Here is a 24070-nt window from a genome sequence, read left to right on the forward strand (position 1 = left end):
ACATGAAATACAGAAAGGAGTCTATTTATTAATCATTTTTTCTAATATTTGTCTCTTGCAGCTAAAGTGAGTGTCATTGCTGCTTTAGTGATCGTATATTTATACCATATATTTCACTATGTGGGTGTGGAAAAGTAAGCCTGTGCACCCAGATACATGAAGATGTGTTTGACCTTTGGACATGATTCATGGATGTTTTTCTGTATTGTTTTCTTATTTTCACAGATTAAAATCAAATGTTTAAATTCTACTCAATTATAATTTGTAGCTGCTGTAAAGGTCATGAAAATGAATATTGATGATGTGAAACGGTTTTCTTGGATGTTCTCTCGGGGGAGGTGCAAATACTGCCCATGTTGAGTTCCATTGTAAAAATAACAATAAAGCCATAAAATTAAAAAAATGTGGGGCTGAAATTTATTTCAGCATATCAGCACATTCAAATACAACACAGCAGTGTCCTTATCCAAGGAAGTTTATTATATTTGGTCATATCACGTCTTATCAGAGTGAAGAGTTATTCGACGGCTGTTTGACTAGTGATACGGTACAAGAGTTACGTATACAACTCTGTCCAATCCACGACCACTGGACGAAATGTGTACACGAAAGGCGGAGACTATATTGAAAAAAAAACCCTTATTAATCACCCCTTGTACACTGGTCGTGCATCTCTATGTGCCAGGCACAACCAGTCATCGCAGAGGAGATGTTCCAGTGGTGTGGTCATGTTTTTGGGGAGTAACTGAGTGGGTGAGCTTCACTGGTGAAAAACAAGCCTTTCATAGCTGAAGTACTGTACTCATAGACATTACGATACAAAATGATATAAAGTGCTCACTCAGGATATACACTCGGTTTTTTTCAAACTTCCTGTGAAGAAGCCCAGAATTTTTAACAACGTTATCTCTCTTCCCTCCTCTTTGTTCTGGACACGGAGAAAGGTCAGGTGTTTTAAACACAGTTTTTTGTAAATGCGTATCTTCAAAATAGTTTTGTCTCTAGATATTTTTTTTAGGACAGCTAGGTGAGAAAGGGGAGAGAGAGGGGGGAAGACATGCAGGAAATCTTCACAGGTCGGATTTGAATCCTGTACCTCTGCTTCGAGGCATAAAACTCAAAGTATGTGTGCCTGCTCTATCCACTGAGCCACCCCGGCCACTTGTGTCTAGATCTTTATTAAAAAATGTTTAACCTGTCCTGCCCCGCAGCCTGGTACACAGTATGAGGAGCTGAATACCTTATTGTGCCAAACAGATTTTACTTTAACAAGAGTTTTAATATACTCCCTTGTCTGTTTATTATCTATTTAGTTATGTCATGATTTGTAACCGGGCCGGACAGAGGGACAGAAATGGGGATGGTGGCACAAACTAAACACACTGTCACGTTGTTGTCTAGATGTGCTTTGTTAATCATTTATTTTTATGATTCCTCTGAAATGAGCAACCGTAACCGCTCGATGACTCACCATATCACTTTATCTCTGCCAAGATATGAAGGCACATCTATGAACCACTTGGCAGCTGATTGTCACGTCTTTCTTAGCACCATACTGACGACAATACAGTATCTTGACATTGATTTTCACTTTGAGGCTGCTCGTCAACAAAAGCACAGGGAGGATGTTAGTCAAACAGCTGACTTCCACATAGATTTTTAATGTTATATGGACAAAAAATGTTATAAATCACTCAGATTTGCTTCTATTGCTCCATAATTTTAGTCCTGATAAGACTCGTGCCTCACAACTGGAAACTTCCTTGTTTTTAAGATGGATTCTGTATTTATGAAGTTAAGATGTAGCAGCTTTGCCTTCACTATCACTTTAACATTTCCTGCCACAGTTGGCTGTATAATACGCAGAAGTACTAGTGCTCTCCATGTGTTTTTTAAAGTCCTTTGTCACAGGACTTTTTTTTCTCCTCTCTCTTCCACTGTTCCAGTAACTTAACATGCCCACAGAGACTAAGGACAACAATGGGTTCGACAATAAACTATTCTAGGTATCAAAATAATCTTTATTGAAAACATCCAGGTCTTCATATGAGCAACACAAAATTCTGCTCAGAATAAGAACATTAGAGGAATGAGTGATATCAGGGGAGAGAACACTTTATGATTCAAATTAGCAGAAATGTGAAAAGTCTATTAGCAAGAAAAGCTTGTTTGAATTCTGACCTTGTCGCCAAGACACAGTGTTAAATGATGGACGCGTTTCGGTGCTTTCCAAATATAATGTTATCTTCTCCATGCGAGTGTTTAAGGCACATTTGAGTCATATTCTGTCAAAATATTTATATAAATTCAGAACCTGTGTTTTTTAAGTTGACAATATTGCAAGTGCATTTTCTTGCACAAACCTTTTTACATCCTATATACATATATATATATATATATATATACACATCAAATTTAGGAAAAAGACAGACAGCAATAGCACAAATATACAAATTCACACAAAACATAGAATATAAAATATTTATCTTTTTAAAAGCCAGTACCCCTGATTAGATGTCTAGCTAATGAAAAATCAACCTTTGTAGTGCAAAACGGATCCAATTGTGTGCATAAAATAATTCAATGAAGGGACATATCTCCATGGAGACATATTTAACAGAAATATAAAGCACGCCAGTGTTAGTGTTCTCTGAGATTTGGTACAGATCAAAGAAATGTGACTTTTTTTGTGAAATCCATGCTGACCATGCAACAGAAATCCTTCTTAGTTTGGACATGTCCATTGAAACACAGTTAAACCGTGTTCTAGAAGTGCTCTATATCTTGTCATATGTTAAATCTGCCTGAGAATATGCTCCAAATCCCCTCCTTCGAAAGTGGAATGATGGTGCAACAATTGCTTAATCCTAATGCAAAGTTTGTACTGTACACCAACACATTTTGTTTTAAACTGCGCTGAACATCTTAGAGTTGAACTGAATCAGACATTGAACAGCAGCTTGAGTACAATCTTATCTCTGACAGAGAGAGATTCTAACAACTTCCAGCTATTTCAAATCAAGTCTATATGTAAAATATCACAGCACACGAGTTGTATTCCATTGTTAACTTTTGTGTAATAGCTCCTGCGCAATGCCAGGAAGGATCAGGATGGTCCAAAGTGGTATCCTGACTTTTTCTTCTGGTATGCCAGCTTGGTCCATCAGCATCCTTTCTGCTCTACTTCCTTCTCAGAAGCCACGGGCAAGATAAGGTGCGAAATGCGGCTCCACAGTCCACTGTACTTGTTAACGTCCATCTCACTGAAGGAAGTTCGGCCACTGGAGCCCACCAGCCTTTCCTTAACATAGTCCTGCACCATCTCCTCCACACCTTTCAGGCTCTGCTCACTGCTGACCTCATCCTGAGGCAGTAGTACAGTAAACAACAAGAACACCTGCTTGTACGCAGCGTTTTCGTGGTCACAGTAGCGATAAAAAATGAGGGTAGAGCCTGGAGGCAGCTCCTCGAGGCGATGAATGACTGCCACAGGTTTGTCACCTTCAAAGGCTTCCTTCAGTTGGCCGTCAATGTCCAGCTTTACTTCATTGCTGTCCTGGCTGGCTTTGCTGACTCCATCGATTTGGAGGACAGAAGCATTGAGAGCAGACGAGAAGGCGGAGGCCAGGCCCTGAGCGAGGCAGCGCAGCGTGCTCTCAGCACCGCGGCCAGCAGTGAAGATCAGACTCACCGGCTCCTTGGGCTGGGCTGTTCTCAGGTGCTTCTCTAGGTGTATCTTGCTCCTCCTCCACAACTCAGGCCGCTGACTGGGGAATTTAGCCTCAAGACGTGATAACTGATCTGCAAACAAATCTGGCTGTACAGCCCTGGATAAATGCCCTCCACGATCTGCGACCCTTCGGAGAACAGGGATTTTCTTGTACGCCAGCAAGAGAGCAGAACTGAGCAGCACCAGGAGAACCAAACACCCAAAATACCACATGAAACCTGAAAGGACACAAATCAATTACATGCATTATTACAAACAATGTCATAAAAGTATCTTTGGGGTTTAAAGATAATATAGTTACCTCGAGAAGAATGTGTGGAGCTTTTTTTGATGACATCTGTTTTCTTTTTTCTTTCTACAAGAGAAACTCTCATTAAAATTTTTTTTTTAAAATGTAACAGCCCCATTTTTTCCAGACTGTAAAATTCAGTTTAAGGTCCAATACCTTGTTTCTTTTGCTGAACTGGTTCTTTTTTAATTGGAATGTGTTTCAAACGTTGACGCGTTGTGCAGTATTTCTCTGAGGGTGGAAACCCCTTTGGGGTAACGTTGTTGACTGTGGGTATATACCCTAATGAGGAGAATTCATTAATGTAGCAATCTGATAATTTCAAGAGATGTGCAGTCATTGAACAAGTGTTGAGAGCAATATTCTTGACTAAAATGTGGCTTAGTAATAAAAATATCAATAGAAACAGTACCAGATCTTTTGGCTATGGCCTCCATCCTACTCTTGTACTCAGCCATGCTGGTATTGAGAATTGGCACATCATGGCTATTTACCAGGGATCTGATTTGCACAGCAGACTTGGTGGGGGCTGAAGATCCTTTGGTTGATGGGTTTACTAAACACAAGCAAATCAGATTAGGGCAACTTTATTATTCTCCACTAATTTAATCATTACAATGTATAACGTATATATAGTATTTTTAATACCTCTTTTGGCTTTCATCAAGTCTGCATCTTCATTTGCAGCATGCGATCGGCCGCATTCACGGAGCACAACACGAGGGAAATAATTGACATCTCCAGTGGTGCCTGTTTTAAACAGATTGAAAAACCTTAATTTAATCAAAACTGCTAAACTGGCTGAGATTTCATTTGATTCTGGAGAGTCCTGTGAAAAATGCTGGTAAATGGTGTCAAACTATGTTATATCGGAGTGACCGGAAAACAGAAGATGCCACGTCTGTTATTTGTTAGCACCTGAATGCATTTGCAGCAGACGCATTAAAACATGCACACAGGTGACAGATTGATTGCAGTTGTGTCATTGATATGCCACATAGGTTCAACAGGTGGTCAGGCCTAATAACACTGTTTTGATGTAATACAGTTTGTAAATATAAAGAGAACTCTCACAGTGTGACATTTTACCATTGTATTAGTAATTCATTAAGCAAACAAAGCCAAATGTCTGATTCCAGCATCTCAAAGGTGAGATCTTATTTCATTGCATATTATTATACATGTCTAACATTTTTTTGGCATTATATCAAGCAAATCGTTTGATCCAAGTCCACAATTTAACCCTAACCGTGGGATATTTTGGGTGGATGACTGCCATGTGAGGATTCCTGCCTCTCCGTGTCCATGTCCTGGTCTTGACTAGTCGACTGCTGGACATCCATCTCATTCTCATCGCCACCGCCGCCCACCGCCCCTCCAGTCTCCAGCCGGCCCTTCTTGCGAGGGGACTCTGTGGTGCAGGACATGAAAGGTCGTTCAAAGTGCCCTGAACAGAACAGACACGGGATTAACAGCCACTGTCGTTAGGACAACTGCTGCGAACTAGAGTGTCCAACCTTCGTCCTCGGAGCCGTTGTCCTTATCTCCGGAGCCGTTGACAGCCGCGGGAGGATCCGGGCTTTCTGAACTCTTTTTGGTCCTCTTCAGCGGACCCCTGGGGGTCGGCTCACAGCCCAGTGCTGCGGGACAAACAGGAAGAAACGACTGTAGTGAGAGGATGTCCTCAAGTTGTTGTAGGCTAAATCAAAATGCCAAAGAACTCCAAGTGGCCCGATGTCTACAGCGACACAGTCAGCTGACGTTAGTCGAAGCAGAAAACCAAAGGGGTTTGTTTTTAAACTTTGTGTGCGCTGAAGTCAGCTAGCTCCGAGGGCTAAGCTAGCTCATTGTCATGACGGTCCCCTTGCTCACCTTTACCGGATGCATGTCTCGCAGAGCGTCTCAAGGGACGAGCCGACTCGTTTTCTGACAGCTTGGAATCCATGACTGATTACAACTGGGCCGAGCGACACCGAAAACACGTGAGTTAAACTATACGACGGGAAAGCGCATTTCCTGCAATTGCCGGGGGAGCGATTTTGACAGCGTACGACACCGATGGCCGGAAATGAACTCGGCAGAAACAAGTAAGCGACTTGAAGGTTCCGCTCTAGTTGCGACGCTCTGTCCGTCACACGACAACTGAAAAGATAAGGAATCGGCGAACAGGTCATTTTCCACGGCGATGTGATCGATGGCTTTTCTGGTAAGCATGTTTTATTCAAAGTTACACATTATCAATCGGTTGGTTTTGTTTTTTCAACGGCTGAAGAGACTAAAACCACGTATTGATTAGCTAGCTGGTGGCTAGCAAATTGCTAAATCACCTGTCAGTGAGCCCGCTAGCGAGTTAGCTAACTAACTAATTAACTAACTAACTCACCAACAGCTCACAAGTTGTGAATGCTGTGAGTTTGGGGAGTGGGCTTTAACTATTTACTTCCTCGGCTTGACCTGAGCAACTTCAGTTCCAGGTTAGCCCCCAAATATTCTCTAACAAAGCGCTCGAAACACGAACACATGATCTTCAATTGTTTGCATTTTGATTCTGAGCATTCATTGTTTTGCTTTATCTATGTCAAATAAGTGTTGAGTAGAAAACCTGAGGAGTCAAGACAGTTCTCGAGACAAAGGAAAATGTAACAATGTCTGCCAGCACTTGTGTTTATTGGGATTCTGAACATGTGACGAGAATCGGTGCAGTACAACTAAATGAACATGGAGCTGTGACTTTAAACGTTATATTTGTTTAATGCAGCTTTGAACCATCCTGTCAAGTCTCTTGAGTGACGTGCCCCTACACACAGAAATGGCAGAGCGATACACCGATACCACCCTGCAGCACACAACAGGTATCACTTATATTGGACCAGTATACCTATAAAACATTTATACCAGTTTTGTAAATTCATCAACCTTTTCTTTCTTTTTTCTCTCCACAGGAATTTGGAACGATAACACAAATATGGACCATGAGCACAATTTGAAAGAGACCGAAATTGTAAAGCGGCAAGACACAGGAGGTGAAGTATTCCTGACGCGGGACGTCTTGTCTCTGCACTTTACCCAAAGTTGTTTTACATATTGCTGTGCTGATGCAGTAGTATACCAATGATGTTAACCAGTGTACAATATGTCAGTCATAACTACCCTTATAAACTATAGTATCTGACTTGTTGGGCTAAAAGTATATTGGAAGAAAAAGCAAATCATGCTGATCAATATACCAAATCCAGAATTGAAATGAAAATTAAATGAGTTTGGTCAGATCATAACCTGGATAACACTTTAATCAACCATTTTTATTACAGACGGTGGTTCTGTTAATGAGAAGGTTTTGCCAAAAGGATCCTCTCCTCCACCTGATGACGGCACACAGGATGTGGAGCAGAGCAGCACCCATTCTCAGGCTGAGGACGAGGAGGAGACGGAGGAGGAGACGACGGTGAAAACTGAGATTTCTAGTGAGTGTTCCAATGCACGAAGAACAATTTTGTCCCCTGGTACTTGCACTCAAAATCATGTATGTCAGGAGGAACAATGGCATCAACTTCACAATGTCACAAAATTCACAAAAACTGTGATTGAAAACTAACCCCTTGTTGCACTTGACATTGTTTCTAAAATGTAAGTGTAGAGACACTGATGATTGTGCGATTATGAAAGTTGGACTATTTTTCTTTTATCATGTGAAGACCTCACTGGGCATAAGGAAGCACCTGAAGCCACCGGTTCACCAACCCCGGACGGAAGAAAGGCTGACCAAGTAGATGGACGCATAGGTAGAATTAAGGAAGAATCACACAGCGTTAAAGAAACAAACATTGATGCTGGAGGGGGTAAGTCTAATTTTTATTATTTTTTGGAAATTTTAATGGAGGGAGTCATGCTTGTGTAGCTGGGGTGTCTGTTGTTTGTTTGTTTTAATTCATCTCAATATATTTCCCCCCACTCATTAGATAATGAAAGAGTTCCACCACATGCTTCCTCTGAGCAGGAAATCTCAAAAGAAGAAGAGGAAGAGACACATGTAAAGGGAAATGCCATTGTAAACATTGGCCCCACCACTCTGGAGACCACTGAACCCGAAGTTCCAGTGGAGGTTCTTGCAGGTAATTTGTTGTTATGATAATTACTAGTGTATCTCAGAGAATGTTATTAAAAACAAAAAGTTTATAACATTGTGTGTTTATGTAGTACTTGACTCATCTGCAACAGGAAGTCCAAAGGGTTTTCATCAGTGATTGGATGTTACAGAACCTTTGCTCCTGCATATGAATGTTTTAATCTATATGTAAATGTGACACCGGATGTCTTGTCTCTGCACTTAACCCAAAGTTGATTTACATTTTGCTGTGCTCCTGCAGCAGTTTCCCATCGTTCTTAACCATTGTGCAATGTGTCATCCATAATTACCCATATAAATTTTTGCATCTGACTAGTTTCGGCAAAATAAATGCTGAAGATAAAGGTTAATCATGCTGACCATATTACACCAAATCTGGAAAAAAATAAATGAAAATGATTTTCTTGGAAATTAAAAATCAAAATGAGTTTGGTCAGATTATAACCTAGATGACACCAACATTAATTCATGTTCATCTGTTTTCCCTGACTGGTTCGATTGTTAAAAAAAAAAGGTCCAGAGTATGCTTCCCCGCAGCAGGGAATCTCAGAGGAGGAGGAGGAAAAGGAAGAGATACATGAACAGAGAAATAGTTTTGAAAACATTGGCCCCACCACTCCGGAGACCACTGAACCCAACGTTCCAGTGGTTACTGGAAATCTAGGAGGTAATCTTGTGACTTTTTCCTTATTCTTTATCTTCCTGTTTCTTTGTTGTTTTGATGATTACCAGCCTATCCCAGTATATTTCTAATGTGTGTTTATATAGTACTTGACTCGTATTAATCAAAATATCTTGTGCCATCCCTCCACAGGGCATTTAATGTTCCTGATACCAGTGGTTTTGGTTTTAGTCGCTGCCATCCTGCTGCATCCCCTCCAGTCTGAGTCTCCACTGCAGACGAGCAGTGTAGACATCTTCCTCGGGCAGATGGAAAAAGTGAAGGCTCAGTTCCCTCACCAGCATGTTGAGCTCTGGAAGAGGAGCAGGATCCACCTGCAGAGGCACCTCCAGACGGCCCAGCCCACAGCGCCCGTGAGTCTCATCCTGACTGCCGGCCTCAGGGCCGAGAGGACGCTGCACTGCCTGGCCCGGGACCTGGCCTCCGCCTTCTCTTTCGCCCTCAATGCCTCCGTCCTCCACATCGACGGAGCCAGCAAAACCAGCCAGGACAGCGACCAGGTCAAACTGGACTTAGATGGCAAGTTACAGGGAGCTTTCGAGGGCGACAAGCCCGTGGCTGTCATTCACCGCTTTGAGGAGCTGCCCCCGGGCTCCACTCTCATTTTCTATCGCTACTGTGACCACGAGAACGCTGCCTACAAGGGGACTTTTCTGATCTTCACCGTGCTGCTCGAAGAAGAAGAGGAGATTCCTGCCAATATTCGTTTGAGCGCTGTGGAGGAGATGGTGGATGACCACCTTAAGAAGAAGTTCCTCTCTCATGGCCACCCTGTATCTTTTGACAGGATGGACCTCAACAAGTACAGTGGACTGTGGAGCCGCATTTCCCACCTCATCCTTCCAGTGGCAGCAGAGGACAGGATAGAACACGAAGGCTGTCCAGGGGTGTAAATAATCACTGAAGTACAAAAGTACTGCAATGTATCAGATCTTTCACTGGGTGACTCCAGTCATTGTTGGGGCATGTACAGTGGTTTTAAAGACCCAAAGATTTCTAACTAAATTGAAGCTCACTACAGTTGAAGGCATGGTGTAGAAATAAGACACTAATGATAATTATCCAATGGGATATTATCTGCTTATTCTCAAATGTCCCTGAGCATTCACCACAAAAATAATGTTTGATAGAACACTGGCACTTTATTAGTATTTGATGAGAGGTAATGACGAGCTGCAATATGAAGGAGTGATTTAATTGTTGGGTGGTGAGGAATTTACAGTGTGTGTACAATTTTGATGGTAACTACCGCAACGTTTGTAAATGTTAAAAGTTATTTAATGAAAGACCATTTGTCTATGGGTAAAAAAACGAATCATTGCAACAACAAAAAAAATCATCTGGTATCACAACACAGGGCTTATTCTTTTATTATGACAATTTTTTGTGTGATTCTCAAACCTGCGCGGCACCATGTGCCTTTTTAAGAACAGCTCATGTACCATTTTATGTATATATACACACAAACCGGATCACTGGAACAAGTTTGATCAAGAGAAAGGATTACGCAATGAAATGTGCCTTAATGTACAAATAAACCTACAAGTTCAAAAGCTTGCTTCACTTTTCATTGTTGCATTTTTGCGGACAGAGGGCAGCAGAACCCGCAGGTGGAGCCAGGCTGCGACGCGACGGGCATCACCATCCAAGTGCATCAAGCTGCGGCCTTGTTGAACCAAGACACGTGCTCTTCGTGCAGCCATTAACTGCAAACTAATTCAGAAAAAGAAAATTCAAGATGAGAACTAAACTTTCAAGTGCAATGCAAAGCTATGGCAGCTACTAAGGGGCTGCACGTCTTGCGAGGAGAAGAGTTTTGGAGCAGTTCAACTCCTCCTCGCCAGTTTGCTCATGGGTCCGCCTCCTGCCCGCGCTGCCCCAGCAGCAGCAGATGCCGGCTGCTCTCTCACAAGAGTGCACGGTTTCTCTGGAGCCATTAGCCCACATTCACAGCGACCGTGAGAAAGAAAATGACACGGCGCTATAATGCGTGAAATCCCTCCGTCTGGGGACATTTTGGAATGCGCACATCTGATTCTGGAGCTATGAATTTTCACCGGAGGCTAAATTGACTGGTGACGGGCTTTGCCGGATTTGGCACATTTGCCCACTTGCAGCATTCCGTCTCCCGTCCCGTCGTGGCCCCGTGAGATCCACAACAATGTATAAGTTGTGCGCTCTCATCGCGGTGTGCTGCGCGTTTTGTCCGCGGGGCTCCGCGGCGCCAAGGAGCGCGGGCGCAGATCGCAGCGCACAGGGTGCGGGCGATGCGGAGCAGGTCGACAGGCTGCAGGAGGAGGTGGATGGTCAGGAGAGCATCCTCTCGAAGGTAGGAGGAAAGAACATTATCCATCACATTCAAACCTTTCTGATTGAGCTCCGGTGGGAAAAAAAATACATGCGTCCTCTTCTCTTTGTAGCTGCTGGGTGATTATGACAAAGTGAAAGCCCTCTCCGAAGGCTCTGACTGTCGGTGTAAATGTGTTGTCAGACCCCTGAGCAGGAGCGCCTGCCGGCGGATAGAAGAGGGCAGCGCCACCGCGCAGGACTTCTTCACCGTGGAGACTATCACGTCCGGACCCGAGTGCAAGTGCGCCTGCATCGCTCCTCCGTCGGCGGTCAACCCGTGCGAGGGGGAGTTCAGGCTGAAAACACTTAGGGAGGCTGGGAGAGAAAATGTCAAGGTGAAGTGTCACCCGGTCCCTTTCAAACACACACACACACACATAGTCACAGTCACACACACACACACACACACATAGTCACAGTCACACACACACACCACGGTCACACACACACACACACACACACACACACACACACATAGTCACAGTCACACACACACACACACACACACACACACACACACACACACACACACATAGTCACAGTCACACACACACCACAGTCACACACACACACACACACACACACACACATAGTCACATAGTCACATAGTCACAGTCACACACACACCACAGTCACACACATACCACAGTCACACACACACATAATCACAGTCACACACACACACACATAGTCACAGTCACACACACACCACAGTCACACACATACCACAGTCACACACACACATAGTCACAGTCACACACACACACCACAGTCACACACACACACCACAGTCACACACACACACACACACACCACAGTCACAGTCACAGTCACAGTCACTATGCTCCAGACTGAGTCAACAGGCTGCCCCTGTTCACGTCTGTTGGTTCCTTGAGGGCCTTGGATCACTATGGCACCATGGATGGATGTCATGTTTCATCCAAGTCAACGAAACGGATAGCTCCTCATTTTATTCATAACCAGAGTCTCTCGAATTTGGAGTGCGCCCATTTTTATGTCTTGGTAAACCCCTTTTTGACGGAATCCACTTGATCATTTTAGTTGTCCACCATCCTTGAGCTGCTGGAGGGCTCCTTTTATGGCATGGATCTACTGAAGCTGCACTCCATCACCAATAAGCTCCTGGATCGCATGGATCATATTGAAAAGGTGAAATATAAGATGCATGCATGTTGGTGACACACACACACACACACACATCTTCTGGATTCAGTGGGTCCATTGAAATTATCTGAGAGCAATACGTTTACAAATTTATTAGGGGTCTCGACCTGGAAGAAGGGCCCAGTCCTGAGTTGAGAATTGACACCTTCTTAAAAAAAACCCACCCTGACTGGGCTGTTGAGATGGACCAACAATAATACCTTCTGTTTTTTCCCCTCCCATTAACAAATTATTTATTCAGTTCAAATTAAATGGCTCAAAACTTACATTATTACACAAGAAGAAAGGCTCCCAAATGTTTTCAGTTATGCCTATTAGCGGTTTCCTCGGGCTGAGGCGGAGTTGTGCTGAGAGTTTGCTGAAGTCACCAAACTCCAAGCATGACTCATACTGTAAATCCGTTAGAACCAGAAACAGTGAGGTTGGACGAGGTCCCACCAAAACCGGTTCAACAGAGAAACGAATGATCCCACAATGACAGAAAACACCTGTGTGACCTTACCATGGGTTTGTTATTAGTCATTTAATTTAAAGAATATTCCAAAAAAATAGTGTGAGTGGTGATGACTTGATTTGAAGACTTGAGATTTCACTCAACGTAGGGTTTTATCTCCTGATAGTTAAAAACTAGATGCCTTTGTCAAAACGTGGTCCAATCAATCGTGATGTCTAAATCATATTCATAACTGGCTCTGAAAATCTTTTTATGTGTGGCTTTGGATTGAAATTTAAACAATGACTGGGGTTGCTGATTGAGTTAACAGGAATGTAATGAGTTAATGTAATGAGTTAGATTCACAGGGACCTGTTGTGGCACAGTTCAAAACATTCCATGGTATTGCCGCATTCATTTACTGTAGCTGATTAAGGGGTGATGTGCAAACTGTGTGGAATCACAGAGATGGTAAAACACAGCTTACAGGTGATAACAATAATGGGAAAATGAAGTGTATATCCATTGTTCATTTTATTAGTTTCAACCGATTCTGTCTTTGTGTGACGTCATGAAGTGTAGTGGCGTCGCTAATAGTGACTATAGTGAGCGAAGATGCTCCCTGAATAACAACCATGAAAGGAAATGAGCATCTAGTGCATCAACACTTTTTTAGCATAAAACTTTTACACTGTCGACATTTTGACATGTCACAACAGGAAAAGCACAAGTGTCAGTAATGAAATGAATGTTGCCTGAATTACATTGAGCTGCTCACTGGCTCACCGTGACACTGTCTCGACTTACTGGGACACTTGTTGAGTAATTGTTATTAGTTATCACCCGTTCTTTTCCTACTATGAATCGGTCAAAGGGTCTAAAGGGTAAAAGGCCCATTAGTGACAAATGCAGCCTATATATGCTTTCCATTAAACACAAATGCACTGTATTTCTGACAATGTCCTGATTTGTCCATGGCTGCGTGAAGGCAGTGTCTCTGAACAAAAGCACGGTCAGGGTGAAGCCCGAGGAGAGACGTCGTACTGAGGCACATGTGACTGAAAGCCCGCCCTCCTTTCCTCCACCACACTGGCATCAGGACAAGAAGGTCCTCGCTGAGGTCAGTGTGGCAGCAACGCATCAGAGCCCAGAGGTAATTATGACACCTCGCCGCTGACATCACAGGCTTCACAGAGTCACTAACATAGAGATAAACACGTTACTGTGCTGTAATAACATAGTAATAAGAACAGCATTACTGCTACCTAAAGTAATTATTTACCTGTAGTAAGTGTCATGAAATAACACGTAGGGATTATAATTTACACACAACTTTGTATTTACTTGGTAATTACTGATGCAAAAGCATAAAAGCTTTAATTGAATATAGTAACAACATAATATAGGTCAATACTCTCTTGTTGTTTATGCTTTAATTGAACAAAAAGTTAGTTAACACCTAACTGTCACAAACATATTACTTGGGATATTTTCAACTAAATTTTATAATAAATATTTACTGTACCAGTTACTACAATCTTGTGGGTAATTACGTATCAATAATAATGATGATGATAATAATGTGCTGCAAAGTGCTACCCCCTTATTTGTAAGTCAGTTGCAGAGTTTCATACACAGTAAACTACACCAGTGTGTTACTGTAGTGAAATTATTGAATTGCTTAAAAAAGCTTATTGGCCTTTGTGGTAAGATGGTGATTCTATCCTGTGATGTCTCAATCATCATCGGGAAAATCCTGATATTCTCTGCATTGAACGCTGTTGTGAAAACTGTGATTGAATCAACAGAAGCAAAAAAAAGTTTAAAAGAAGTTATTGGATTCACATGTTGCTGCTTACTGTACACCATTAGAGCATTATTTAGTCTGATGTTTTTCTTCAAAATAAAAGGAATAACCACGTGTCCTGTCCACGAGCACCTTCATAAAACCATCTTCTGCGTGATTAAATACCAAGAATGTGTAGAAGAGTCACTGAGGTAATTGGAAGGTTGGGAAGTCCAAGTGGACAAAAGCAGACCTCAGACCAGAGACTGAACCACGCGCCCCTGATCCATGACAACTTCAATATGAACTGGAGACAAGTCCAGGAGTGTTGGGTGGACCTGGACGTAATGCAAGTGTGATTCACGAGTTCAATGATATTAATATGTTTGGTCACATGGTCAAGAAGTCAGGCAGTGTAAGAAACACTAGTGGTCAGACGTATTGGTGTCTTCATAATGCATGGTTTATGCTATTGCCTCAAAGAAGTTTTTGTGTCTATCTGTCCACTAACAGGGAAACTATGAGGAGAAGTTTATTGGGGAAAGTATGCCCTTCCCTCGGACAGATGGCTCTGCTCAGTTAATTGATGTCAAACCGCCGTTGACTCCCAAAAACCCGGCTGACAAGGAGGCTTCTCAGGTGTCGAAGACTGGCCCCAATGGGATGATCATCAGAGGGATGACTTTTTATAAATCGGAGCCAGATCTAATGGTGGCAGATGATGGGGAACCCGGCGAGAACCGTAAGTACAAGCACTATCTGAGGACGGTGTAACATTCCTTTACAAATCAATCAACTGACCACTCAGGTAGCCTTTTTCAGAGATTTACTTTACTTTACAAATGTTATGTTATTTAATATATTTTTTAAATACCCATCATTTCACAATAACTCATAGAATTCAGATTACTTGACGAAACATTATACCCGTCTTTCTTCAGTTTTTGAATATCATGGATTCAGTGGTGACGGCCCAATCAACCTCTTCATTGAGGAGAATCTTCTTCAGCACAGAGTCCCTCGCCCCAGGACGAGGGCGGGACCGAGAACATTTCGACCAAGGACAACAGCTCCTTTGCCAAGTTCCAAGGCGACCAGCCAATCAGCAAAACCAAAAGAAACGGACACCTCAGAAACCCATAGCGAGTCCGTCAGTACCAAAGAAAGCACATCACATCACTCTACAGATGCAAAAAATGACACATCCATGAGTAGAAGTGTCACGCCTGGCCCAACAACTACCACACGAAAAACCAGGACGGCAGACACTGCCCCTGAGACCACTCAAACAGTCACCGCCGGAATCACTAAGTGGTCAATTCCTTTGGAGGATGAACCAGCCGGCACCCCACCAAGCGTCACTGTCAAGGAAACAACCGTGACTACAATGAACACAAACCGTCCCTCGGAAATTACAGCCACACAGGAAATCCATCGAGCCTTCACAGCAAAAAAAACACCAGCCACCGTGACGGAAACGTCTACTCTGGAGCTGAAAGAGCAAATGCAAGCTTTACCTGGCAGCACTGCATCAAATCCAACCACAGAGGCATCAACCATCAGGCCGGCGTCCACTGACTCCATCACAACCCATGCTGCCCAGACCGTGTCACCAACACACCCCACGGAAGCTTCCTCAACAGCTACCACCATGCAGGCCACTACCACACTCGAACAAAAAACTGAATCCACCTTCTCTTCAGGTTCAACTTTGCCTCCTACTATACAGAGACGGACCACTTTGTCTTCCTCTTTGCCCTTCACTACCCCTATGACCACCTCATCTTCAGCCTCTGCCACCACCGCCCCTACCACTGAATTCACCCCTACCACCACTACCACCGCTTTCACCCCTACCACCACTACCACCCCTACCACCGCTTTCACCCCTACCACCACTACCGCCCCTACCACCGCTTTCACCCCTACCACCACTACCACCCCTACCACCGCTTTCACCCCTACCACCACTACCACCCCTACCACCGCTTTCACCCCTACCACCACTACCGCCCCTACCACCGCTTTCACCCCTACCACCACTACCACCACTACCACCGCTTTCACCCCTACCGCCCCTACCACCACTACCACCACTACCGCCCCTACCACCCCTACCGCTCCTACCACCACTACCACCCCTACCACCACTACCACCACCACCACCACTACCAGGCAGGCCTTAGTCAAACGGAAGTTCAAAATCAGTTGGGAAGAGGAAGAGGGGGAGGCAAAAAAACAGGAATTAGATGAACCAATGCAAAGACAGGAGGAATCGACCTCGGCAAAACCTGGTAAATATGTTGAAATTTGTGTCAAATTACGGGCGGAAATATATACCATCATGTTTTGGATTTTTTTTAAATATTGTAATGTCTGTTTTGCTACTCACACCAAATTTTATTTTGGCAAGAATTTGTGCTACACTTTGCTGATCTTCAATGAATACACCGAGAAAACAGTACCACCTACAAAAAATTGAAGCAAAAAACCCCCCAAAACCTAAGAACAACTGTGTGTTTCAGCACAAGACATTTGATCGGCAACTTTGGAAGTGCATTGAAACTATAGGTCATTCTATTCTACAGTCATGCGAGCACCTCTGTGAGGCTGGTGCTTTGAGCTAAATGCCACCATCAGCATGATAACATTCTCACGATGACAATGCTAACATGCCGACGAGTAGATGTAATGTTATAGTGCATTCTCATTAGCATGGCAACATTTTCTATTCAACACTCAATACAACGTACATCTGAGCTGATGGGTGATGGGAACGTTGTATTCGGTCATAGGCCACGGTGCGACAGATTTAACCAGGCGATGGTGCTTGGTGGGAAAAAAGTATGGAGTGGGTCATCAGGCTTTACTCTCTTGGCGACATGGATATCTTAACCAAATTTCCTGGCAACCCCGTCCATCCCCTAGAACCATGCTGCTTGTGTGGCAAGAAAGCATCTTGCAATTGAGCTTAGCACCAGAGCTAAGCTTGCCAAAAAACAGAACCTGTGATTGGCTGTAACCTGTTTCAAATACCAAATGGAAAGGACTGACATCATGCAGTCACTATTATATTGTCTCATTAAACGTGTCAGAAAAATATTAAAAGTAAATTGTTCTGTGAATAAACTCACGCAGTGCTCTATCATCCTGCGACAACCTCACCCTTTCCGTGATTCAAGCTGGTTAAAAAAGGGCTGTAATTATTTTCAGACTCTTTGACGTAGTGTAGGTCTGGATGGTGTTAAAATGCTTCTAAATCCTCACTCGTGGCACTCTGGTTCTTTTCTTATTTTTTATTATAGGGGACTGTAAGGACACTTTGGCAACAATCTCCGATCCAGTAACTCACAACACCTATGGCAGGAATGAAGGAGCGTGGATGAAAGATCCAAAGTCTGATAATGGCAAAATTTATGTTACAAACTTCTATTATGGAAACAACCTCCTGGAGTTTCGCAACATGGAGGTTTTCAAACAAGGTAAGAATCAGTAGTCAAAGCTTCCACTCAATTATTCCTAAGTTTGACTGATAAATCTCATGCTTCTGCATTCTCCTTCGCCCTTTCCAGGCCGTTTCACCAACTCCTACAAGCTTCCTTACAACTGGATCGGCACAGGCCATGTGGTCTACGATGGGGCCTTCTACTACAACCGCGCCTTCTCCCGTGACATCATCAAGTATGACCTGCGTCACCGCCACGTGGCCTCCTGGACCATGCTGCACGACGCCCTGTTCGAGGAATCGTCATCACCGTGGGAGTGGCGCAGTCACTCGGACATCGACTTTGCCGTGGATGAGAGCGGCCTGTGGATCATCTACCCGGCGATGGATGACGAGGGCTTCTTACAGGAAGTGATCGTTCTGAGTCGACTCAACCCCTCAGATCTCAGCATGCAGAGGGAGACCACCTGGAGAACTGGGTTCAGGAGAAACCGCTATGGGAACTGCTTCATTGTATGTGGCGTCCTTTATGCTGTTGACAGCAAAAACCGAAGAGAAGCCAACCTGGAATACGCCTTCGACACGCACACAAACACTCAGATGATTCCCCGAATGCCCTTCATCAACAACTACACCTACACCACGCAGATTGACTACAATCCCAAAGAGGGCGTATTGTATGCGTGGGACAATGGACACCAAGTCACATACAACATTAAGTTTGCTTATGTTGACCCTTAGTGAGGGCTTTAAAGTTGTTATTTTAAAAGCTAATTCTATGGTTTGAATGGATTGTAGATCGGTCCACGTGGCCCTCAGCGTGGAGACAAATGGGGGCCACATGTACATACAGTGGGGTCCAAGACACACATTTGAACCCCACTGTACATATTTCAGTATATTGTATTTGAATTGCTTTGTTCATATCAAGAATGTTTCACCTGAAATAAATGGGAAAATGTGCCTGATTCCTCAGGTTGTACTGTATATTCAATAATGCTGTAAAAAAAAAAAAAAAAAGGAAAAAAATGAATGTAGAAAGGTGGCAGGATGACTCAATGGCTTGGGTCAAAGCGATTTACAAAAAATAATTAATAAATGCTTTCTCTCTGAACAAATCCCCAACTTCTGTGGCCAAATTCAATTTTTCTGTTTTATACACATTTTATATTCCTTTTTACTTTGCATCATATGAAACAGGTTCATTATCTTGTGAACGCACTTATTCCCTCCATATCGGACTGTTTCGTGGAGACTGCAATAAAGTTTGGAAATACTAGAGGAAAATGTCTTTGTTTGTTGGCCTTTAATTATAGATTGTGAGTGTTCATCCTACTGGAGGACTGAAGATAGACTCAAGACAGCCAGGCAGGAAGAGACTAAAAAATAAAAAAAAAACACAATCACAATAAAGACATACATAAAAGGGTTGTTCAAGCCTGTAATTTACTGTTACAGCCAAGTTATAGAAGATGTTGAACAAACCATGAAATGATGCAGCCCAAAGGATGGAGACACAGGTATGGTTAGAGAAAATCCAGTGTTTATTTTGGTTTTGGTTCTATACATAAGTGAACGCACCCCCCAACCACCCCGTTTTTAATTGTACTCTTGTATTGTCCCCAACTTCTGTTGGGATGCAATAAAAACAATGTGGCAAATCAAATATATTTTTGAAACCAAAAGGGGGAAAAAAAAGAATGGTACTAACACACACACACACAGGTCTGGCTTAAAACAACACAAGAACAATTTTTATGGGCATCTGTTGAGCTAAAACATAACCATCTGTACAATCATGTAGCTACACTCCGGTCACAGAAGTATAATTTGTTGAACATATAGAGAAACTGGCCAAGAATAAGGTTTCCAATTCTAATGATATAGAATTTACTATCTAATATCAATTTTACCCCAAATTACAGGTAAAAGGTAAAAGACGCATCAAAATAAGGCATTTAAAGTCAGAGCTGAACTTACCAGGTTCTGCATCAACAGTGCAAATGTTTACAACAAACTCTTACTAAAAATCTATCTTAACACCACAGTTTTTAGACTCAGACTTCCCAATAGGTTGCAATTTCATTAGAGGCCTAAGTGAACCAAATAAAAGTGCAATTTAGCCTGTGGATGGAGAAGTCAGGGCTCAAACTTTGTTGTTCATGAGTGGTTATTTAACAAAAACATTTATTTTTTTTAGAGGCAATTTCAAATTTGGTGATCTTAAAAGTTCTGCATGTCCACCCAGTGAACAGAAACAAAAAAAACTGTTTCATATCTTATTTACAATGTCTTTCAGTTTTCCGAGATCAAGCACAATAAAAAGTTCCCTCAAGGTATAACGAGACCGATGAAGAAAAGAAATTAAAAAATCAATAATCCCCACAGAAGCAATTTTCAACTGCAGAAATGAGCACATAGAAGTTCACAATTACTCTTACATAATAATAAAATAAATATGTTCGGTATCTGAATCTGTTAGTAAATATGAGTGAAGCACAGTGCAAATACTCCAAATATAAACTGGAATTCTTCATTGATACATTGCTAAAAACAGAGAATCCAATGGAAACAAACAAAGTAGCAGTTTGCCTTTTATCTTTTTCTGATCACCTGAGTTTCCTGAATTTACCGATTTCCTCTGGTGCAACTCGTAATTGATCTGACATCTCTTACTATTTCATTAATTTTTTTTTTTATTCATTTAGAGAGCCAAACAGACACAAACTGAGTAAGAGAGATGATTCCAGCACTCCATTTTTAGCTAAGACATAAACACAGAAGTTGTGCTTCTGAACATATCACAAGTTTTTTTTCTCATCTTGTCCTGTCTAAATCTTAGGTCCACGATATAAATTTGTTTTCTGTGCTATGCCTGGAAATTAAAGGGTGGGTGGGGGGCAGACTTAGTAGAGCTGCTATGGGGTTTAAGTATTTGTGTTATGACGGGGTGACTCAAGGTTCAACGCTCTGCCCCCCGCTGCTAAGCATTTACCCTTATGCGAGACGTCTGGGGTCACAGGGAGAAGTCAGTTTTGCCACACGTGGGCTAGTTTGCTTGCATCCTATTACAGACTACCTGCGGATATCAGTCCTAATAAAGAATGTGGCCGGCCGGTGCCGATAAGCTTCGAGCAACCTTTGTATACTAACGGTTAGGGATTTCTGCAGAGCCCATTCATTCACATCTACACCACAAACACAGCGTCATTGAGAGCACACCAGCTTAAAAATATAATCAGTCAAACCCAAACAAATGGTTTCATCTCATGTTCATCTTCATGGCTTTTGTTGTGGTTATAAATAACGCAGGTGCTGACGGCGATCTCAGGCGGAGCCCATTAGCACGCCGACGGGAGGCGTGGCCTGGTTGCTGGTCGGGGAGTGCTGGTAAAAAGTGTCCGTGCGGTTGACCCGCAGCAAAGGTGGGATGGTGGACGATCGAATGTGGAGGATCCTGGTGTCTGTCACTTCACAGTCGATCTGCATCATCACCTCGAACTCTTTGTCCCCGATGATGCTGTCTGTTGTAGCAGGAACAGAGGAGAAGGGTTGTTACTTACAGATGCACAGAACACATTTATAAATAAAAGTTATTCCAGTTTAATTTGCTGATATGCTTAACTAACAGTGGTTTTGTATGACGGCAAAACATTTACACAGAGGTTTTTTTTTGTCCCGTGTGATTATAAGAGAGTATTATGAGAGAATAAAAGAGTTTTGTTCGAGGCAGTGGCTGAGAACTGCAGTGAGTACAAGTTGAGGCCTGATTACAGATGGAGTCCAGAGGTGAGTCACATATGGGATTTTTACTTTCTAGTCAGGAGTTAAACAAAACACTCTAACCAAAAGCAGGACATGCACATTTGAGAGAAGAACGTCTGGCACGAGTGTGGGAGAGAAAGACAGAGACGCGATCGCTGATGGTGAGTCAGGATCCTTCAGGCTTTCTTGTCGTGTCCAGAGGAGGGAAGAGGAAACTCTGACAGTGATCGGTGTTGATGAGTCAGGCTTACTCAAGAGACTGCAGATGGTGGTCAGCATTATGACAATAAAGAATTTCTTATCAAAGATTACACTTCCATCAAATTTCATTTTAAAGGTCATCACGTTGTTTGAAGAACAAACAAGCCTTTACTGTAATCTGGCATTATCTTGGGAAACTCGAGTTTGAAACAAGATGCTGGCCTTGAGACAATAAAGGGTTCATGGTTTGACGTCTCCCACAGCCTGACTTTTCTCTGCCAAGAGGAAGAACATCCTCTACAGCCGACACTTGTAAAAGTCTTTGCTCGAAAAAGATCTTGCACGCTGAGGGATTCATGTATTAACATTTACATTAACAGTTAACTGAAAACCCTGCGACTTCTTTTGTACATCAGTGATGAGGAGAACAACATTCAACAAAACACACCTCGGTCAGTTTTAGTGCCCCCCCTCATATGACCCAGAAATGGAGCTGTAGGCGTCTTTAAAATGCCAGAGTGCTGCAAGTTGTTTAAAAGCTGCAGTCTTTTTTTTTCTTCCAGAGACACCTGTGCAATACATCAGCGTGCTCTGTTCTTCTGAAGTATTTCCACGGACGTATGCTTTAGAGGCAGAGAGGATTTATCAGATTGCACAGAGACGATTACGACGGTTCCTTCCACAGCCGGAAGATTCCACGGATGCTCACATCATTAGATGCTGAGTAGCTGTATTGCAGAGTATGACTTAATCCACCGCTCGACTTCCTCCTTTGCACCTGCAGTGAAACTGGAACTTTTCAGATTTCCTTCTTCAGCATTTCAACAGACGTCTCTGGAAATCATCCGCTGGGTTTGGATTTAACTCTTTGTCACGCTATGTCTGTGTCAAACAAGGCTTCTGTCTGGAATAATGATTCCTTGTATCTCCATATATATATATTTTTTATGTTATTACTGCATTGTGTTGCTTCTGTTCAGCGCAAAACAAACAGCTCTGACATTGCAATAAATAAATACAGGTCCCAAAAAATTGGCAGCGCAAACTGATGAAGTGTCAACCATGGAACAACAAAGACATATTTGACTACTAGAGAAACCCATTTTATATTTATGAGAGACTTATCAAAATGCTAACATTGAAAGGAAGAAAGAAAGCACCATATATACTGGGTGTGTAAACAGGCAACTGCAAACACCTTCAACATATCAACTTTATAAAGTGATTACATGTCAGTGCAGTGTTTACAGCTCTTACTTCTGATTCTTCAGCTTCTGTTACTCCTTAATGAGATGACTGTGCCCCGTACTTATTTTATAAGTGCACAGCAATTACAAGATAATAAAGTGTAAAAAATTACAAGATAATAAAGTGTAAATCGAAGGCCGTAATCAAACCATTATCCGAGACTCAGTTTAATTCCCCCTGATGTTTACATCCATCTTTCACCAAATTACCGAACTGTCTAACTTCCACTCGGCTAACTGCTTGAGGGGCCATAGTAGTGGAGGAGGAAGCACACAAACACACAGCCACGAGCGCCAACATCAAACAGCAGCTCTTTGAAGAGGCTGCCAAATCTACCATCCTGCCCTGCACGGTCCTCTTCCCCTCTTCTGCCCGTGCCATCTGGAGACGCTCCAGAAAGTTTCAGCGACACAGGGAGCGGGTGTGTGCTGATAACAGCCTGCCGTCTCATCTCAGGAGGACGGTGGCTGCCAGACTGGCACAGACTCTAAAGGAGCCACTCATGAGGAAAGTTCTTTTTGTTTCCTTTGAGAAATCGATCATTACATATAATCACAAAATTACAAGTCATGAATTGGTTTTATAAAAAAAAATTGTGGTCTAATTGGATGTAAATCAGGCAACTTAAAGATTCATATAACCAACTATCCAGCCAATCTTCTGATTTTTTATTTATTTAGAAAATATAACAAGATTTTTTTTTCATCAGGTCTGTGAGGCCAAGTGACAACACACCGACCTCACCCCTTGGTTTGTGAGCTGCCATTCTGAAGCCTCAAGTTTAGCATTTGGGCCGGCGCCATCTTGCCTTTTTGAAAACAGAAGTAACCA

The 24070-nt window shown here is 42.7% G+C and overlaps 4 protein-coding genes across 8 annotated transcripts in view; 2 read left to right on the forward strand and 2 right to left on the reverse strand.

Moving 5' to 3' along the window:
* Nucleotides 1-2000: 2000 nt before the first annotated feature.
* On the reverse strand, nucleotides 2001-6078 carry LOC118317859 (torsin-1A-interacting protein 2). Of its 2 annotated transcripts, none has more exons than XM_035646918.2 (8): nucleotides 5892-6078; nucleotides 5537-5659; nucleotides 5269-5430; nucleotides 4668-4769; nucleotides 4432-4575; nucleotides 4176-4301; nucleotides 4032-4085; nucleotides 2001-3948 (listed from the first exon to the last, which is right to left on the reverse strand). In XM_035646918.2, the coding sequence occupies exons 1-8, from the start codon at nucleotides 5962-5964 to the stop codon at nucleotides 3164-3166; spliced, it is 1569 nt and encodes a 522-aa protein (XP_035502811.1). In that variant the 5' UTR covers nucleotides 5965-6078; the 3' UTR covers nucleotides 2001-3163. The 2 variants fall into 2 exon arrangements, with proteins under 2 accessions (XP_035502811.1, XP_035502810.1); XM_035646917.2 differs by having other exon boundaries at nucleotides 5269-5466.
* LOC118317862 (torsin-1A-interacting protein 2) lies at nucleotides 6044-10380 on the forward strand. Its single transcript, XM_035646926.2, has 8 exons — nucleotides 6044-6225; nucleotides 6778-6871; nucleotides 6962-7042; nucleotides 7331-7483; nucleotides 7715-7858; nucleotides 7979-8131; nucleotides 8660-8812; nucleotides 8960-10380. Exons 2-8 carry the CDS (start codon nucleotides 6829-6831, stop codon nucleotides 9718-9720), a joined length of 1488 nt encoding a protein of 495 aa, XP_035502819.2. The 5' UTR covers nucleotides 6044-6225; nucleotides 6778-6828; the 3' UTR covers nucleotides 9721-10380.
* A 252-nt stretch (nucleotides 10381-10632) lies between these two features.
* Nucleotides 10633-19312, forward strand: olfml2ba (olfactomedin-like 2Ba). Of its 2 annotated transcripts, none has more exons than XM_047336919.1 (8): nucleotides 10633-11156; nucleotides 11248-11511; nucleotides 12239-12346; nucleotides 13783-13947; nucleotides 15094-15322; nucleotides 15522-16874; nucleotides 17886-18062; nucleotides 18153-19312. In XM_047336919.1, the coding sequence occupies exons 1-8, from the start codon at nucleotides 10989-10991 to the stop codon at nucleotides 18764-18766; spliced, it is 3078 nt and encodes a 1025-aa protein (XP_047192875.1). In that variant the 5' UTR covers nucleotides 10633-10988; the 3' UTR covers nucleotides 18767-19312. The 2 variants fall into 2 exon arrangements, with proteins under 2 accessions (XP_047192875.1, XP_047192876.1); XM_047336920.1 differs by having other exon boundaries at nucleotides 10634-11156; nucleotides 11319-11511.
* Nucleotides 19313-19546: 234 nt separating this feature from the next.
* Nucleotides 19547-24070, reverse strand: part of atf6 (activating transcription factor 6) — a 28815-nt gene continuing 24291 nt past the window's right edge. For 2 of the 3 annotated variants that reach the window (XM_035646916.2, XM_035646915.2), the window contains exon 16: nucleotides 19547-21549. In XM_035646916.2, coding sequence (XP_035502809.1) covers nucleotides 21353-21549 — 197 coding nt within the window. In that variant the 3' untranslated portion in view covers nucleotides 19547-21352. The remainder of the gene's footprint in view (nucleotides 21550-24070) is intronic. The other variant, XR_004795549.2, reaches the window with a different exon arrangement.

This window comes from Scophthalmus maximus, chromosome 13 (assembly GCF_022379125.1).
Source record: "Scophthalmus maximus strain ysfricsl-2021 chromosome 13, ASM2237912v1, whole genome shotgun sequence".
In the NCBI taxonomy this organism is placed as follows: domain Eukaryota; kingdom Metazoa; phylum Chordata; class Actinopteri; order Pleuronectiformes; family Scophthalmidae; genus Scophthalmus; species Scophthalmus maximus.

Coding starts and splice junctions, on each gene's coding strand:
- LOC118317862 (XM_035646926.2), top strand. CDS start 6,829: ATGGCAGAGCGATACACCGATACCACCCTGCAGCACACAACAG. Junction 7,043..7,330: donor AAAGCGGCAAGACACAGGAG/GTGAAGTATTCC, acceptor TTTTTATTACAG/ACGGTGGTTCTGTTAATGAG. Junction 7,484..7,714: donor GGTGAAAACTGAGATTTCTA/GTGAGTGTTCCA, acceptor TATCATGTGAAG/ACCTCACTGGGCATAAGGAA.
- LOC118317859 (XM_035646917.2), bottom strand. CDS start 5,964: ATGGATTCCAAGCTGTCAGAAAACGAGTCGGCTCGTCCCTTGAGACGC. Junction 5,467..5,536: donor CAACGGCTCCGAGGACGAAG/GTTGGACACTCT, acceptor TGTTCTGTTCAG/GGCACTTTGAACGACCTTTC. Junction 3,949..4,031: donor CTCCACACATTCTTCTCGAG/GTAACTATATTA, acceptor GTGTCCTTTCAG/GTTTCATGTGGTATTTTGGG.
- olfml2ba (XM_047336919.1), top strand. CDS start 10,989: ATGTATAAGTTGTGCGCTCTCATCGCGGTGTGCTGCGCGTTTTGTCCG. Junction 13,948..15,093: donor CAACGCATCAGAGCCCAGAG/GTAATTATGACA, acceptor GTCCACTAACAG/GGAAACTATGAGGAGAAGTT. Junction 15,323..15,521: donor TGGGGAACCCGGCGAGAACC/GTAAGTACAAGC, acceptor GTCTTTCTTCAG/TTTTTGAATATCATGGATTC.